The sequence below is a fragment of the Aspergillus nomiae genome (assembly GCF_001204775.2).
Source record: "Aspergillus nomiae NRRL 13137 chromosome Unknown contig00031, whole genome shotgun sequence".
Classification (NCBI taxonomy): domain Eukaryota; kingdom Fungi; phylum Ascomycota; class Eurotiomycetes; order Eurotiales; family Aspergillaceae; genus Aspergillus; species Aspergillus nomiae.
The window spans coordinates 66,384-83,870 of NW_015378086.1; the positions used below are offsets into that span (position 1 = coordinate 66,384).

Consider the following 17,487-nt stretch of genomic DNA (forward strand, 5'->3'; position numbering starts at 1 on the left):
ATAGCTTTCACATAGTAGTGTTCAGGAGCTGTTGGCAGAAGCAATAGCTAGGACTGTCACGAGATTTCTTCAACCCTTCACTGCGAGCTTCTTTTCTCTTCACCATGATGTTCTATTTCTCTCACCACGATCTTCTGTTTCTCTTGAACAAAAACAGCTACTATCATCCTATCTCCTTACCATGCTCTTCCTACATTCTCGTCCATCGATTCTCCTCTTCCCATGGATTGTTCTCTCGCCATGGATTCTCTTGCTCGCCTGTTTCTGTTGGCGTCTGCTAGATTTTGTTGCAGATATCTAAACCTACAAGGGTCCTGATGATGACTTATGAGATAAGAACAAATGATGTAAAGATGATTAAACGCTACCGTTATTGCCTAAAGAACCCTCCTCGTCGACGAACGCGCTTGCCTTTCACTTCTCCTATCCCGCAGTACGACTCTCCCAACCTTTCCCCAAAGACACTTGATTCACGAGACACCCCCAAGATCTAACGAATCCACGCTAGCCCGTCATGTCGGCTTTCGACGATATGCCTTCCTTATTCATACCGAAGAAGCGGTGCCACGAGGAGATACCACATCTGACGGATAGGAAAGACTGACTCAGCTCTGAGTCAGACAAGGCGAGGAAGAAGCTGAAGGCACACGGTTCTTTTAATGCGCAGTTCTGGACAGCAGCAGCCCAGGTGGTCCAAGTGGATGGGTCGGATGACGACGATACTGATGATGATGATGACATGAATGAAGAGGATTACTACTAGACAGCTTCATCACAGATTGCTTCTAATGCGACCACCTGTTTTTCTTTTTCTCTTTTTTTTTTTTTTTTTTTCGTTTGCTTACTTTCGCACTGCGATTCCATGCAGGGAGAAATCACCTTGTTCTGATACGGGCGCCTGTTTTTATATTCATCTGCTTAATTTCATTAAATGATGAGATACACAGGGAAATTGTTATTCTATGTCGAATAGGTTAGTTAGCTCTATGAATAACAACTTCCCAGTCTTGCTCAAAAACTACTTGGGGCTGTCATCTGTGTGTGTTCACCGAACAGCTCGTAAGGCCATATCCGTGTTCGTAATCTGGCATACCTAATTACCATATGGCGCCAACTCGATGGTTAGTGTCGTCTATGGTGAGACCCTGTCTTAGGTGCGGATCAAGGAAACTTGGAATCCTGATTATCAGATTAGATTGATACGTTCTCGCGCATTTGATAGGCTCGTGGACACAGCCGGAGCCGTGTCCAGTATCGAGTTATCCTTCTATAGGAGTAGTGGAATGGAGACCAACCCACAGCCAAGACAAATGGTTAGGTGAAAAGTGCATCTTTGCGCATGGTACCACACTGGCGACGTTTTCCCGATGCTACGCCAGGTGGTCGATATTTTTCTACTACGACAGCATGTTTTGTGGTCCACCGTTGGGTTCCCACGTATGTACTCAACTCTTGTCTTGCGCCCCCACGACGAGATTCAACGACGGTCGCCATCGTCTTCCTTTCCAATCCGTTTTTCTTTTTTTCCGTTTTGAGCATTCCTGCAATAGGTTAGAAATCAGAAACTCGCCATGGTAGGTGCTGCGTCACTCAATCCTGTTCAACCAGCCGTGAATCCAGCACTGGACCCAGTGAGCACGACACCTGTACTGGATCCTGAAAAGCCCAGTCTGTCAGCGTCAAATGAGAGAGAGGGTCCAGAAAGGATTAACAAGATTGCGGAACATAGAGCAGCTGGAGTCGAGAAGGCCGAAGCTGCAGCCCTTGTCTGGAATAAAAATGCTCTGTGGGCGATTTATGCCTGGTATTATACCACCCCCCCTTTTCTTGATACAGTCGGCTGTCCTGTCTGAGGAACGAACCGCTAACGGCCATGGTGGTATCCTAGGATTTGGGTATCCTTTTTCATGTTGGCGTTCCATTCTTCGATCGGCACCAACGTACTCGTAAACGCATACGCGAATTTCAAGACCGCTCCCGAGATTTCGACGGCGGCCATCTTAGCCACGGTGGTCGGGGGAGTGGTGAAGCTACCCATTGCCAAAATCCTGAATATCTGGGGACGAGCCGAGGGCATGCTGGTCTTTACGGGCTTGTTCCTGCTGGGGATTATCATCCTGGCATCCTGCCGTGGCCCGAGTGGGTATGCCGCTGGATATGTGCTTTACTGGGTTGGCTACAATGCCATCTACCTCATTCTGGATGTTTTCATCGCCGACACGTCTGGGCTTCGAAATCGGGCCTTTGCCTTTGCCTTCTCGAGTACCCCCTTCATCTGCACAGCGTTCACCGGCCCATTAGCCGCCCAATCCTTCTTGAACATGACCACATGGCGGTGGGCATATGGCGCATTCGCGATCATCTTTCCCATCGTCCTGCTGCCCCTTGCTATCGCTTTCAAGCTTTACGAACTCAAGGCGAGAAAGCTGGGTTTATATCAACCGAACGGCCCCAGTCGTACCTGGGCGCAATCACTTCAACATTATCTCCACGAGTTCGATGGTAGGTCACGTCTGTTTTCCCGCAGCCCTTCGTATGTTGACCGTTTGCCGGATCGCAGTCGTCGGCGCGTTTCTCTTAATGGCCACGTTCATTCTCCTCCTGCTTCCCTTCAGCCTCACCGTCTACGGACGGGCCCAATACCAGTCAGCGACCTTCATTGCCATGCTAGTGATCGGCTTCTGTCTCTTTTTTGTCTTCATTGCCTGGGAACGATTTTTCGCCCGCCAGCAATTCATCCGGTATGATCTGCTCAAACAGCGAACCGTCCTCGGAGCATGTGTCCTCTCGGCAGTACTCAACCTGGGCTACGCGGTTTGGGACCTCTATTTCCTCAACTTCTGCATGGTGGTGTATGACCTCAGCGTCTCAAACGCAGGGTACATGAATCAGATCTATAACGTGGGGTCGTGCTTCTGGGCACCCTTGTTTGGGATCTACATTCGCCAGACGAAGCACTTCAAGCACGCGTGCCTCTTCTTTGGACTACCCTTGATGCTTCTCGGTTCCGGCCTGATGATCCATTTCCGCGGGGAACACGACCATATCGGATATCTCGTCATGTGTCAGATCTTCATTGCCGTTGCCGGTGGTACTCTGGTGATTGGGCAAGATATGGCGGTGATGAGCGCCGCCGATCATGACGGCGTGCCCATGATGCTCTCCATCCTCGGGCTTTTTGCGAGTCTTGGGGGTGCGGCAGGGAACGCGATTGCTTCTGCGATCTATACAAATGTGTTTCCGAGCCGATTGCGACAGAATCTTCCGGCTGGGGTGAAGGACGACTGGGCTGAGATCTATCTCGGTGGCTATCTCACGCAGATGGCCTATCCATTGGGCTCGGAAGTTCGAACCGCCATCAACCACGCGTGGGGGGACAGCCAAAAGTATAGTTGTATCGCAACAACCGCGGTTATCGCTCTCGGGGTTCCGTGTATAGCGGTCTGGAAGAACTTGGATGTGGGTCGGAAGCAGAACCAGGGAGTCATGCTGTAACCATTGATCCCACCCGCATCTTAGTCATCGCTGGGGGTTCAACCTCGGTCTTCCGAAACAAGAACATCCCTCTTCTCGACGATGAGAGGCCCTTTATCCCCTCCAAACAGTTCTGATAAAAATATAGAAAAATTCCGGAAAATATTCTCATTCCCAAAGGTATTTGTGGGAATTTTTTCTACTATTGAAAGTGCTAGTTGGACTTGAAGTATGCTCACCCTCTAGTGCAGATACCACTCGGATATGCTAGGATATATATATCGCATTTACGTACAACACTGAGTTCATCCGAGCCTGTGTAGAAGGGCAAATTTCGTAGCAATACTTGGCTCATGAGCCTAAAAAATGTTTGCATTTGTTGATGAAAGAAAGTATTATGAATGGTCTATTTTCCGTGAATTTTCCGGATTTTTGTCCAGACACGATCGGATATCGTAAACAAAACACAAATGTCGGCGTCCACCGGTGTCACGTGAACGCGGTGTGTTTACTTTCTTGCACTCCGACTAGTTATACAAGTTCTCTGTTTCTCCCCCACACTCTCCTCAACCAAGGATGAAGCTCTCGTTCACGCACGGGATACCAACGCAATGCTGATCTCCACGAGTTGTTCTTCTCACCTCCGGAGAGCAGTCCCCAAAGTATTTCACTTATCGATCATTCCAGAGACTCGGAGCGCAGCCCAAAGATGGCACCAACCCACTCCCCGCGCGACTCCACTGGGCCAGAATCTGGGCTTCAGGATACTTCACCCGGTCCGACCGATCCACTCTCAGCCCGATCCAAACCACCATGATACACATCAACGCCAACGATTGTTTGATTTATCGCTTAGCCTCTCGCGAACGCAGCTGAGTGGGAACACGGACATGCAATACACACGCTACAATGGCCATGGCGTGGCGATGCCCTTCAACCGGCTGACGAAGCTCGACATGGTCAACCAATTTGGCCTCAGCGCACGCGATCTGCGCACACTCGATGTCCCGTCGGATGGCTTCCCACATATCCTCATCCGGGAATCCACCCTGCTGATCCATATGTTCAATCTGCGGCTGTTGGTGCAAGCCGACCAGATGCTGGTCTGCCACATGGAACCAACGCCCACAGAAGAATCCGATACGATCTCACGCGTCTTCCTCCGTGATCTGGAGTCGAAACTACGCGGGGACCCCGGCTTGGGCGTGTCCGTGGGGTTGCCGTACGAACTGCGCGTCCTCGAGGCGGCGTTGGCGGCGGTCACCTCCACTCTCGAAGCCGAGTACGTGCTAACCAAGGATCAAACCATGAAGACCCTGCGAATGGTGGATAAGGAAGAAGGCGAGATCCATTCGAATCTACGAACATTGTTAGACCTCATGCGAAAACTCGCGACGATCGAGAAGCGCGCGCGGCAGGTCCGCAGTGCGGTCCAAGACGTATTGAATACGGACGAGGATATGGCCGGGATGTACCTCAGCGACAAGCGAGCTGGAAAGCCTCACCACGTGGAGGACCATCAGGATGTGGAATACTTGCTGGAGGCGTACTATAAGGCGAGCGATGCGGTCGTTCAGGAAGCGGCGAGCCTAATGGGGACGATTCAGCAGACAGAAGAGAGTATACAGTCGATCCTGGACGTGTGGCGCAACCAGATCATGGTGCTGGAAGCCAAGATTGAGATCCTGATGTTAGGAATGGCTGTGGCAACGCTCGTAGCGGGCTGGTACGGCATGAATGTCGTCAACTACTTTGAAGAGAGCGGCACGGCCTTTGCAGTACTGGTTTCATCCTGTCTGGTCGCCATCGCATTCCTTTCGCGATATGGCTTCCGGCAGCTGCGGAGGATCCAGAAAATGCATCTATAGAGCGAGATATATTCGGCAGCCACCATGCCGCAGATGACTTGATGTATCCCCAAGCCAACAACAGCATAGCGAAATATTGGGCATTCGAGAGATATCATTCTGATATTTGAATGATATGGGGGTCTCGGCGTGCAGATGAGCGGTGAATTGCATGGGTACAATCTGCATACTTAAAAGTTCAAGTCTTGAGCTTCTGCGGGAATATTCGAGAGGACTATAAACCACCGCGCTCATACTAAAGCGGTCGGCTTTACTGTATGAGATGAGATGTACTACCATTCCTAAGTCGCTGACGTCAAAGCCTTAACGGTAACTTCTAGACGGTCTACAACGGTTGCAGGTAACAATATGCTGGCCTTCATGCCTGGACAGAATGAGACGGAGTTTACTCTCGCCCGTTCTCCAGGACAGTGGAATATTGGAAGACATCGTACTGCTCTTGGTCGCCGTAGACACTGATTCGGATGCCAGCGGCAACCATGTCATAACGCTGGCTACAAACTGCAGCATTGCTGCCCACCTTCGAGGACCTCCGAGATCAAATCTGCGATGACTTGAGAAATTCCACCCTGAGACTCCTCTTCAATGATCACTGGCTGACCTGTGACATGAGACCCCAGAAAATGCTTGACCTTACGACTGACATAGCCCACCTCGAAGTTAGGGATTGGCTGCGCGTCAGATTGTGTTAAGGCAGTAGTGACAATAGACATTCAGTAACTTTCCCGCCGTGGGCTTTCCGAGTAGAGCATCGGCGATCCGTGAAGGCGTCCTGAACAATAAAGAGGGAAGAACAACTCGCCCCAGATAGCTTAGGATAAGCTCGTTGATCAGATCAACCACACGATCCTTCCATGGGTCGACCAAACTGCAAGATTCTGAGTTTGATGCGAGCTGATTTCGATAGGGACGCCACCGCATGTGGCGATATCCAGAGGCACATGCGGCCTAAATGGGTCGTAAAGCTTCAAGTTCCTGGACTCAAAGGACATGGTCTCCTAGGGGATATGGTCCTAGGAAAACTGACTCTGGCAAGGGTAGCGGGTAAAGAGAAATCACATTGGCGTCTAGGTGGCGCTGAATGCATGTGCAGTAACAGTAGCCCAGAGAAGTCAACGCCTTCCGGGAGCTGCCCGCTCAATTCGGTCTACATCTGTCTCTGGTTTCCGTAGAGGGTGGCTGTGCCCAGTAAATGGTGTCTGAGTGAAATCGGTGCCGGACACGTACTCTTCTTACCGGATGAAACCCGCTGGTCTAGTTGCCATCTCCCATGCTATGATAGTGGCTATACACTACGTATGGGAAAAGTGGTTGGACCCTAAGGTCCCGCATGCCAACGCGTGAAAAATCTGTCATTGCTATCAGGCATCAGTAGTATTCTTGGGGCCAACAATAAAATCAGTCCCTTTCCGTTTAAACAACCTCTCAGTGAGGCTCAGACGTTCGACCCGGAAGTTATAATTCTGCTTCATTGCAACACAGTTGAGAAAATGCTGAGGTAAATCAGCCTCCAAGAATGCTCGATAATAGGCCTCTCTGCTAGGGGGGTGTAGATGGAAAATGGTTTCCATGCGTCTCCAGTCATCTGCATTGCCCTCCTCCCAGTGATACGTACAAGCCCTACAGTACGTGCCGGGCTCCAATGTTCGTGTCCGAGAGTCCCAGTATGGAAATGCCACTGACGCCTGCAGTCTCCATGAAGGCTCGTCCTCCTTCTCCACCAGTGGTGTAGGATTCCACCGGCGCCGGGGTCGTCCTCCAGTGTGGGTTCCTTGATGCCGGCGTTTTTGCCATTCCTGAACCCGGCGTTGGTAATCTCTTTCATACTCCTTCCGGCGAGTCTGGTACGCCCGCTCCATTGCCTTCTTACTTCCATGGAGCTTTATTCCCACGGCCTTTGCTCGAGCAACATCCATTAGGTGGTGTGGAGGCTTTTCTGGATGGTAAATGATTGGGAGTTTTGACTGATGGATATCCGCTAGAGTCAATGCAAACTTTAAACAGATATCACGCATGGGAGCCACTTCGTACTCGGGTCGGAGATAACTGCATTTATAACATGAACGGGTCAGGGTCGGGAAGTAAATAAAAGGGCCTAAATCGGTACAGGTCCGGCACCAGGGATGGCAGAACTCAGTGAAAAGCCGGCCGATGGGAAAATATGATGCGCACTTGGTAATATCCATCATGCGGAGCGTGTCGGAGGCCAAGGCCCTCAACAAAGAGTACGCCGGAAGCGATTCGACTAAACACCTTCCTCTGGTGCTGACTCGACGCAACCTCCCTAGACTGGGTAGATCGAGATTGAGCAAGATCAAGTGGACGATTTCGAGTGGGAGCCGATCAAACAGAGGTGTATACTTCGGATTGATTCTTGATTTCTTATGAGGGGGAGCTTTGTATAACATCACCGCGGGCTTGGAATCATCTGGACTGAGGTAGTAATCCAGGGTCTCCCTGCACGGTTTCTCGCACCGATATGCTGTGCCTGACGCCATGTGAAACAGAATGGTGTTCGAATGGCTTGGATAGAATGAACCAGGTGAACGATCAAAGAGCAATGCTCTTATCCCTCCTTTTTGAAGTTCTCGGCCTCTCTTTCCAGTGTTTGCATCATGAATACGTTCTCCCAGGGACGGTACCAAGACTCTTGGTCGGAGGGAGGTGGTTCCTTGGTCGAATAAAGGGGAGTTATGGAAAGGGCACAGAAACAAACAACGGCATAAGTCCATTCGACCGATCCTACATTCTTGTACCGTGATCGGTGCTGCATAAATCCGATCTAAGCTAAAGGGTCGCCGCTATCATCCGCTTCCTCTTCTGCCTCTTCGTCCTCTTCTTCGTCCTCTGCCTCTTCGTCCTCTTCTTCGTCCTCTTCTTCGTCCTCTTCCTCTTCTGCCTCTCCTCCCTCCTGCTCCTACGCCTCTTCCTGCCCCTGCGCCTCTTCCTCCTACTGGCTGCCCCCGCCTTCGCTACCACCTGCGAGTGGCCACCAGGGCCCATTCTCATGGCCATACACTACTGTCGTCTCCCGCGCGACAAGGTGATCGGGGCAATAGTTCCCGACCAGTCGAGGTCGAGGTGCACTCAGGCGAACACACTTGGTGTTTGAGCCTCACCATCTTCGACGTTGAATGAACGGGCCGCGATGCTTGCAGCCGCACGAACATTGCTCCTCGATATAGTGGCACCTTCAACTCAGCTCATAAGACAGCATCCAGTGATGATGGCCTTTGTCCTACTTACATGGCTGTTAAAACAGGAATCCAGAACCGAGTGGATATTCTGGATTATTAGTTTCAACTTCGAACACTATGGGCATACAGCGTACGAAGCTTGTTGTAGTGGAAAGTTGTACTGGCTAAGCTCAAGCGAAACGAGAATAGCTGTGGAGGATGGTGATTATGCTGCATCCCACAAACTGGAGCTACTCCTATATCAATACAAGCCCCCATGCTGCCTTGCGCCTTCCGCCTTCTGTGGGATGCAAAGGGTTGACCATAAGAGGCAAGGGGTGTGTTCGGGTGCCGCGAACAAGAACACCGCCGTCAGACGTTGATGAACGAAGTGAAGTGCACTCAAAATTAAAAAAGCATTCGACATATGTACAACTAAAGTTAACCATAGCAGGAAGGTAGGCCCTGGTATCCGATTGACCCCCGTGGTTGATGTTGATTCCGCAGTGCCTTACGCCGTGGCTCCGGAGATCTTGAGGGTGTAGTCCAGCCCATGCTGCACCTCCTCGGTGAGCTTGAAGGCATCATACTGGTAGAGTGTCTTGGGGGTGTTGGCAATCACCACGCTGGCTTCTTCATTGCTGGCAACCACAGCCGAGCCAGACCCATTCTCGAGCGCGACATACCGAACAGCGCCTGTGTTGGTGCTGCGGATGGCCAGCGTTGCGGTGAATACTCCGCTGGCGGTAATGCTCACTTGAACGTTGCCAGCTCCGGTATTGCGGAGGGGGATGATGTTGGCACCCATGTACTGAGGCTTGCGAGAAGACTGGACCACATAGGTGCCATCGTCTTGGGAGTCAGTATTTGCGTAGTTGAGCTCGCTCCTTTGGCTGAGGAATGCCTTCTGAGCAATTGTGTGGCCGATGTCCACATAAGCCATGCGAGCCCAATAGCGACCGACAATCTCCTGCACGGATGCGGACGTCGAAACACGCGCAAGGGTATGGAGAGGCGTCTCGTTGCTGCCCTTCTCATATTGTTGGAACAGCTGGCGAACCACATCGTTGCCCAGGCCCGCATAGTTGTCCGGGTTGTTGGTCAAATATGTCAAGAACGGCCACGCCTGGTAGTAGTTCCCACTCCCCGTTGAGCCATCCACGATGACCTGGAAGGAATCTCCGATCACTTTGTTCAGCTCAATCATGGTATCACCGGTCGGTTGGTTGTAGTTGGACCGTGCCTTCGCACATAGTGGAGAGGTGATGAAGGTATCTGCCACCCAATTGGCGAGCGTTTCCCACCATGCGCCTGTCGCAGTCTGGTCCACCCAGGTCCGACTATGATAGGTGAGGGCATGACCATACTCATGGACGGTGATTCTCGGATCCGCGAGGGAAGATGGAATCACCTCCAACCAGCTGAGACCGGTGTTGGGGTCAGACTTCAGCACGCCTGCAGCCCCGCCCAGATCATTTACTTCATAGACATTTTCCTTCCACAGGGTCGTCACTGTGTTGGGGTCCGCGTTATATGACATCCCCGAAGTCGTCCACCCGAGGTCACCGACATAGCAACTATAGGCAGCTTCCAGCATGGCTAAAACCCCATCCGCATTGCTCTGGTCCGACGAATAGAGACGGAAATGGTCGGAGTCCTTGTAGCTCGCTCCGCCGGGGCCAACATTGGGATTCGCCGTGAATGATACTGGCTGAGCACCGGAAGTAGCTTGCGGGGCCGGCGCTGCAGAGGCCTGAATCGCCGACAAAAGAAGTATGGGGATGATCTGTTTCTTAGGCGCCATAGTGATCAAATATAATGAGATAATGGCTTGTTGTCCCCTTAGTCGAGGGGCCCTGGCCACCACCTATTTATACTTGTCCCGGAATTTCAAAATGCAGGACCCCTAAAGTGCCAAGAAGACCTTGGAGCGGCCAGGGCGATTGTCGGTCTTCTGCTTCAGGGTCTAACATCAATATGAGACATTTCCCGACAGCAAATGCTGCCGTGCTCCTCCACCGCAATACCTGAGGCCAGATCTACCATTTACAGCCTCTTGGTCATGGAGAAATAATCAAACTGGGTCTGAGCCGGGCATCGGGGGCACGACAATCGAGTGAAGGATGGATGGCCCCGGTGATGTGATATCGCCTGCTCTCTTGAGTCATATCTGGGTCCACCTTGTAAACCTCGCTGTTGACTTGAGCCTTAAGTGCACGTTTTGGTTAGGCTACAAGGAACTTGTGGGGGGAATAGAACATGGCAATGGGAGAACGTACCGAAGGACTGAGCCTGGAAAGCCCATATGAGCAGGTCCCAATCCACAGATATGAAATGGAAAAAGGGGGAGATTGTGGGGATCATCCTGTCTTAATCTGAAATCTCGCCCGACTCCCGTGGTTTCAGAGCCATCTTGTTCGGAGCATCTTCGGCATTACCACATCTTGCTCCCAGCTCAGCTTTATCCATGAAGCCGAGGGTCGTACTATTGTCCAGTACCTCAGTAGATGCTGCTAGAACACGGGGATATTGCCCCAGCTAGGGTAGGATCCATCTGCCGACCAGGCTTCATACATGATGCTCGGAGAAGGTATCTAGCGGAAGGGAAGGCTCCCCAGGATATGCGGAGCGTTTTGACCGAGTTGTCATCTGAGGGCCTCCTGTTATTTGACTTGTGAATTCAGCCTTGTTCCGGCCCTGAGAGCCAGACTGGAATGCTTTTGAGGAAGTCACTGGGCAGAAATATTGAATAGGTTGGACACTGGGAGGTGAATGGCTAGGGAAGAAAGCCCTACCCGACGCAATCCGGTATGAGCCGAGATGATCACTGCACGACGTAAGGCGCCGTGCATATCCTACTAATAATAGTCTAGTCGTTGTTACTCGAGTCTTATGCATGGCTTGCGTTACTCGTGCCTTTACCCCGCAATGTCCTTCACTGGCCTCCACGTCCGATCAGTGGATGATGCCAGTTGACGGTCGCTCCACCGGCCCTTGCAAGCGCAAAACACAAAGCACTACTTGAAAGAAGGTCTTCATATTCGACGACCATATCCAATGCTTCCACCGAATAAAGGTGATCCCGAGATTGAGAGAGTCGATCATGTTGAAAAACAAGATGGAGACATGCTTGCGCCAGCAAAGCCCACTCCGGAACAGAACAATGTCGGAACCTTGCAACGTCGCCTAAAATCCCGCCATGTCCAGTTCTTAGCGCTCTCTGGCGCCATTGGAACCGGTCTTTTTGTCGGCACGGGCCAAGTGCTCTCGTTATCTGGACCACTGTCGATGACCCTGGCGTTTGCGCTTGGCGGCTTGGATCTCTATGCCGTGATTAACAGCATGGGAGAGATGGCCACTTGGCTGCCTCTGCCAGGTGCCGTCCCTATCTACGCGGCAAGATTCGTGGATGAAGCCCTTGGCTTTGCACTTGGCTGGAATTATTGGTATCAGTTTGCTATTGGCGTGCCCATTGAAATCAGCGCTGCCGCGATGGTCATTGAATACTGGCCGAACTCCGTGTCTCCTGCGGTTTGGATCACGATTCTTTTTGTACCCATGGTCGTCGTCAATAGCCTGCCCGTCCGGACCTATGGCGAGGTAGAGTTCATCCTGGGGGCGGTCAAGCTGACGACAATCGTCGGCTTGATGTTGCTCATGTTGATCATCACTCTCGGCGGCGCACCCACCCACGATCGGATCGGATTTCGGTATTGGAACCATCCCATGGAGGAGTATCTCAAGACTGGTGCGCTGGGACGCTTCCTGGCGTTCCTCAAGGTGTTTGTCCAGACGATCTTCAGCTATGGCGGAAGCGAGATTGTCGTGGTAGCTGCCGGGGAAACGGAAAACCCACGACGAAATATCCCCAAGGCGGTGCGTCGTGTATTCTGGCGCATTACCATATTCTACGTTGGCAGTGTTTTCCTCGTCGGCATGTGTGTCTCTGCTCGCGATAACCGCTTGCTGAACGCCATAAAATCCGGCGCGAAGGGGGCAGGGGCTAGCCCTTTCGTGATCGCGATTCAAAACGGTGGGATTCGAGCACTGCCGTCGATCATTAATGCGGTCATTCTGTCCTCGGCTGTGTCGGCTGGCAATTCCTTCTTTTACGCCTCGACGCGGGTCCTTTACTCGACGGCGCTCGATGGCAAGGCACCGCGGTTCCTTCGATATGAAAAGTTCGGGGTCCCGTATGCCTGTGTCGCCATCACCACCGCGCTGAGTCTCCTTGTGTATCTCAATGTGTCCTCGAGCTCCGCCGAGGTCTTCTTTTGGATCAGTAACCTGAGTTCCGTCAGTACCTTGGTTGTGTGGACGGCCATTGGGGTAACATACCTCCGTTTTCACCGGGCGTTGAAGTATCATGGCATTGCTCGGTCAAGTCTCCCGTTTAAATCGCCATTGCAGCCGTATCTGGCATATTTTTCGGTCGTCTTCTCCTCTATTATGGCACTTCTGAACGGATTTGATGCCTTCTTCCCTGGCCACTTTAGTGCAAAGACCTTCATTCCACCCTACATCGCTATCCCCATCTTTGGAACCCTATATCTCGGCTACAAGCTTGTCAAAGGCACCTCTATCGTCAAGGTAGAAGAAATCGACCTGTGGTCCGGGAAAGAGGAAGCCGATCGCCTGGAGGCAATTTGGGAGCAACCGAAGCCACGCAATTTCCTCGGTATGTCCAATTCCTGCTCGTATGTGACTTGACTCACGCTAACATGGAGTAGAACGAATCTGGTTCTGGATCGCATGACGCAACGCAGTTCTTCTACGCGTTCAATTTTTCCTTGCTATGTGGCCTTGTGGCAAATGTTATGGATCCAGCTTTAGCCATCTTGAATTCACATGGAGCGTCCACAGAATGTGATTCATATTTCGGCTGACCAATAAATTAACAATAATTTCTGTAGTCAGCCCCAAAGCCCTACCACGTTGTAATCGAGTAATACCTGCGAAGAACCGAGCAAGAGTCTGTCTGACAACTCAACGTGTACTCAGGTAGAGAGTAGGGAGCGGGCGTTTGACTAGATTTTACTTGTATAGAGCGGAGCACGCGCAAATTCACTGCATAGTCGCCGTCCGCATATACAACTCAATAAACCCTTTATACTGGTGCTTCTGGGCCATCTGTTCTCCGCTGTGATATCATACCGGCTACCAGTGCCCTTACTATATCTTCTATCTCCGCTCCGCTAAACTGACGATACCTTTTAATTGACGGACGATCAAGGCAACCACAATCCCTCGAGCGTACTCTGGGTATAGCTTTCGCTGACACCATCGACGCTCCTCCGCACATACTGGTCCCCAGTACCATGGGAATGCTTGGACTTCGACCCGCGGCACAGGTTTGAAACGTGGTGTTGAAAACACCATTGGAGATGATGGAGGTATCGAACACGGTGGAAGATACTACTCGGAATGACTTGGTAAGATTTAGATCTTTAAACTTCAGGATTGGAGGGGCAATCTCCTCAGATTATCACCTTGATGACACGCCACCACTTGTCCATGCGGGTGAGCAGGTTGAGTTAGTTATCTGACAAGAAAGATTGAGAACGATTGATAAATGATCATCGTTCCTACGGAGTACGAACGGGACCAGCAAGTGGAGGAAACTTCGTATTAACCATAACCTTTGTCCCTGAATCCACTACTCCTGCTGCACAATGCAATGTTTATCCCATCTTTGGAGGGTCCGAGGAAGCTATTTGGGGTCAAGAAACAGGGTATGTGGCAAGAAGAGTTTAGTAAGGTTGTTAAATGATCAAATTATGGCCAGTCTGCAGAAAATGTGCCGCCCCCAGGGCCTGGCTAAAACGATATATTTACACTCTAGCAGGCATCAGATGGCACCTTATCGCTGCCCACCCGACTAGATGAATGGTATTCAGCACCTTCGCCCAAACCACGCTTAGCAAACGCTTTCCAAATCTCACACTTGTTAGCACCATTGGTAAGAGCCTTGTCGGCATCGAGGATGGCATCACGCGCCTGGACACAGTTGGGGTTGCAAGGTTGCCTAAAAATACCAAGATTAGCCGGTGTGATGGGTAGAGGAGGGAGAGATGGAGTCGTCACTTACAATGCCATGCCATCCATCACTAGCTTCATGGCGAGATACTTGCCGTCAGTCGGAACTCCGTCCTTGAACTCGGGCTTGGGACCATCGTTCTTGCCGTGTTTATCAATCAGGTTCCACAGCAGCTCGTACAATACAGTAGCCCACACCGTGCCGATCGCATGCACTTCATCCAAGTCATTGAGACTAGTGTAGGTAAGAGGGTTGGTCTCCAGGGAAGTGGAGAACGGGTAAGCACGGATGCCGCCTTTCTTGTTGGCAGCCCATTCACCCATGGTATAATCGGTAGAATGAGTATCGCCGGACTTCAGCCGAATTGCGGTGGCCATGAAGTCTCCCCAGCCCTCGCCCATGCCACCTGATTCAAGAGCATTCAAGCAGCCGGCGTTAGCTGGTCCTCCAGTAAGCCGGTTCGAGACTGGGTACCGCGTGGTTAGTTAAAACGGTCTTATCCTGGGGGTCCAAGGGGATACATACGACCGTGAGTATACTCGTGAATCACGATACCGGCCTCAAAGGAGCCGTCACGATTGGGTTGGGACTCCGTCCAAATGTACATACGCATGCGACCGGGCTGGCCATCCGGGGGCGTCGCGAAGTTGGCGTTGTTCGTGCCAGAACCGTCCTGAGCATTCAGGATGACGTAGTCGTTTCCAGCGCCTCCCTTGCCATTGTTGTCGTACTGGAAGTTACCAGCCTCCTCGTTGAACCCTAGAGTGTAGAGCAGGTCGTGGTACGTGTTGGCAGTGTAGAACAGCTGAGTGATAGATGCATCGATATAGGAATCTGGCGGTGTCGCATTGAGCGAATACGGGTACTGGAATTTCAAATCGGGGCTATCAGGCCGATGGTTGTTCAAGTACTCAGAACCACCAGTCGGGTTCGACTGCGCAATACCATTATTCCCGCGAGTAGTGGTATAGTTCTTTTCCCCGTCACTGATCCAGGTGAATGCAGACGCGGACGCATCCCATGGATCGCTGATAATGGTACGAGCGCCCTCGGTTGGATCATTGAGGCCCCATGCACTGTGCTTCGGTGTTAGGGCTTCTGCGACAGTTCAAAGCGTCATGCTGAGAATACTCACAATACTTGGTAGTCTGCTTCGGCCACGTAGTCGACCACACCGTGGACATCTTTGCCGGTATTGGCATCAATGTAGGTCAGGAGCCAATTGCTGTCAACATCGGTCTCGACCTTCCAGGTCAAGGCAAGGCTGCCATCTTCCTTCTGCAGATAAACCAACTGGGCCTTGGGATCCGACACGGTGCCGGTGACTCCCTTGAAATTGAACGACTCTTGGCCTTCGTTAGCCTCAGTGGAGACTTGATCCACAGTGATAGAAAGCTGCAGAGCTTCGGAGGCTCCCTTGAGCGCTGCTACAGGATCGGTATAGTCCCGCTTCGTCAAGGGGTTGGCATCGGGAATCTTGCCAGTATGGAAAGAGTGGCCATAGGAAAAGATCTTTCCGTTTTTCCCAACCTATGTGATCCGGTTAGCAGGGAATAGAGTATCGGGGGGCGGTAGCATACATTGACATTGAAGTCGGCATTGTCAATGTCAAGGCCATGGGCCGTTTGACGAAAGTTCACGTGAGCGACCCCATTGCTACCAATGTAATGGTCCTTGACGAGACGGAAGGTCGCGTCCGGCAGGATATTCTTCACGAGCTGAGTTGCTGTCTCCACGTAGCTCTGCTCGGCGAATGGAGAGAAAGAGGATGACACATCACTAGAGGACTCGATCGCGTTGATATACTTTGCTCCTTGGTGCAGACGGAATGAATTCAAATCAACCTTGCGACGTTGAAGTCCATGGGCATGATGAGTAGGATGCGCAATGACGGCCAAAGGCAGGCTAAGTGCTCCAGCCAGTAGAAGACCCCTCATGATGAGCTGCGAGAACGTTGAACTCAATGCAAATGAAGAGATGATGGTCTGTGGAATGATTCTGCCATGAATGCTGCGACGCTCAGGTGTTATTTATACCAGTTGAATTGGAGATCGCGACGCGCTGGACCAACGCAGAGAAGCATTTTCTCTTGGCCCGAGACAGCCCGGTGCGAGACATATTGCGATGCATCCATCAGTCTGGGGAAAAGGCAATCAGCTGCGCGTTCAAACTCCTGCAATATCCGACAAGCTTCATCTATAGCTGCTTGGGGTTACCTTCCTGCACCTCATGGTGGAGCAATCACACAGGGTCAGACCACTCCGTGCAGAGTATGAGAGAAATGTACAGGGCCGTTGAGTGATAGTCCTTTCTTCGAGCAATTGCGACATTACATGGAAGGAACCACTCCGTCGGCTCTCCGATTGACTTATTCAGGGTCTTCCCGAACGGGCTAGGTCGCTAAGACTTTAGATTGCTCTTAATACCACTTTAGCGCCAATTCTGCGATGCGGGAAATGAATGCCGAGACTTTTCTGCAAGTGCCCAATGGCTCAGGGACGATGATCCCTCAGAATCATCTTGGCATTCTCTTGGGTTACATGCAGGTACAAACCTCGGCGGCACTTATCAACGTTCCAAGTGAGTCTCCAGAACGGAAAACCGGGCCACAGACCAGTTCAACCCACACTCTGTGAACTATCCTTGCATTCCAACCCCTTCAATGGTCAGAAGAGTCTTGCTCCGCATGTTTCAGGCATCATGCCAAGCCCGATAACCTTGTACTGTACCAAAGCCGGCATGACCTCATGCACAAGCGTATACCAGAGAAGCCTATTACGGCGTGCGTGCACGTGAGAGTTATCTTCTCAAGTTACCTATCATGATAAACCCCGAAGAGGGGGAATTGCCCAAGCATAGGAAGTGTCTTGACAAGCATGCAATACAAGAAGTGGATCCCCGTCGGGGGCTACACATCATGCATGTCAACCCA

The 17,487-nt window shown here is 51.5% G+C and overlaps 6 protein-coding genes across 6 annotated transcripts; 3 read left to right on the forward strand and 3 right to left on the reverse strand.

Annotated features, from left to right (window-relative positions):
• Positions 1-1,571: 1,571 nt before the first annotated feature.
• ANOM_003150 (siderochrome-iron transporter) lies at positions 1,572-3,495 on the forward strand (the record flags this gene model as incomplete). The annotated part of the gene is made up of 3 exons (XM_015548407.1): positions 1,572-1,804; positions 1,889-2,502; positions 2,561-3,495. 3 exons carry the CDS (start codon positions 1,572-1,574, stop codon positions 3,493-3,495), a joined length of 1,782 nt encoding a protein of 593 aa, XP_015410345.1.
• Positions 3,496-4,085: 590 nt separating this feature from the next.
• ANOM_003151 (CorA family magnesium transporter) lies at positions 4,086-5,342 on the forward strand (the record flags this gene model as incomplete). Its single annotated transcript, XM_015548408.1, has 1 exon — positions 4,086-5,342. One exon carries the CDS (start codon positions 4,086-4,088, stop codon positions 5,340-5,342), a length of 1,257 nt encoding a protein of 418 aa, XP_015410346.1.
• Positions 5,343-6,703: 1,361 nt separating this feature from the next.
• ANOM_003152 (F-box protein) lies at positions 6,704-7,840 on the reverse strand (the record flags this gene model as incomplete). The annotated part of the gene is made up of 1 exon (XM_015548409.1): positions 6,704-7,840. The coding sequence occupies one exon, from the start codon at positions 7,838-7,840 to the stop codon at positions 6,704-6,706; it is 1,137 nt and encodes a 378-aa protein (XP_015410347.1).
• Positions 7,841-9,029: 1,189 nt separating this feature from the next.
• ANOM_003153 (uncharacterized protein) lies at positions 9,030-10,322 on the reverse strand (the record flags this gene model as incomplete). Its single annotated transcript, XM_015548410.1, has 1 exon — positions 9,030-10,322. The coding sequence occupies one exon, from the start codon at positions 10,320-10,322 to the stop codon at positions 9,030-9,032; it is 1,293 nt and encodes a 430-aa protein (XP_015410348.1).
• Positions 10,323-11,575: 1,253 nt separating this feature from the next.
• ANOM_003154 (proline-specific permease) lies at positions 11,576-13,274 on the forward strand (the record flags this gene model as incomplete). Its single annotated transcript, XM_015548411.1, has 2 exons — positions 11,576-13,196; positions 13,249-13,274. 2 exons carry the CDS (start codon positions 11,576-11,578, stop codon positions 13,272-13,274), a joined length of 1,647 nt encoding a protein of 548 aa, XP_015410365.1.
• Positions 13,275-14,356: 1,082 nt separating this feature from the next.
• On the reverse strand, positions 14,357-16,492 carry ANOM_003155 (extracellular metalloproteinase; the record flags this gene model as incomplete). Its single annotated transcript, XM_015548412.1, has 5 exons — positions 14,357-14,543; positions 14,607-15,021; positions 15,081-15,631; positions 15,691-16,085; positions 16,136-16,492. The coding sequence occupies 5 exons, from the start codon at positions 16,490-16,492 to the stop codon at positions 14,357-14,359; spliced, it is 1,905 nt and encodes a 634-aa protein (XP_015410366.1).
• Between the last annotated feature and the right edge of the window lie 995 nt (positions 16,493-17,487).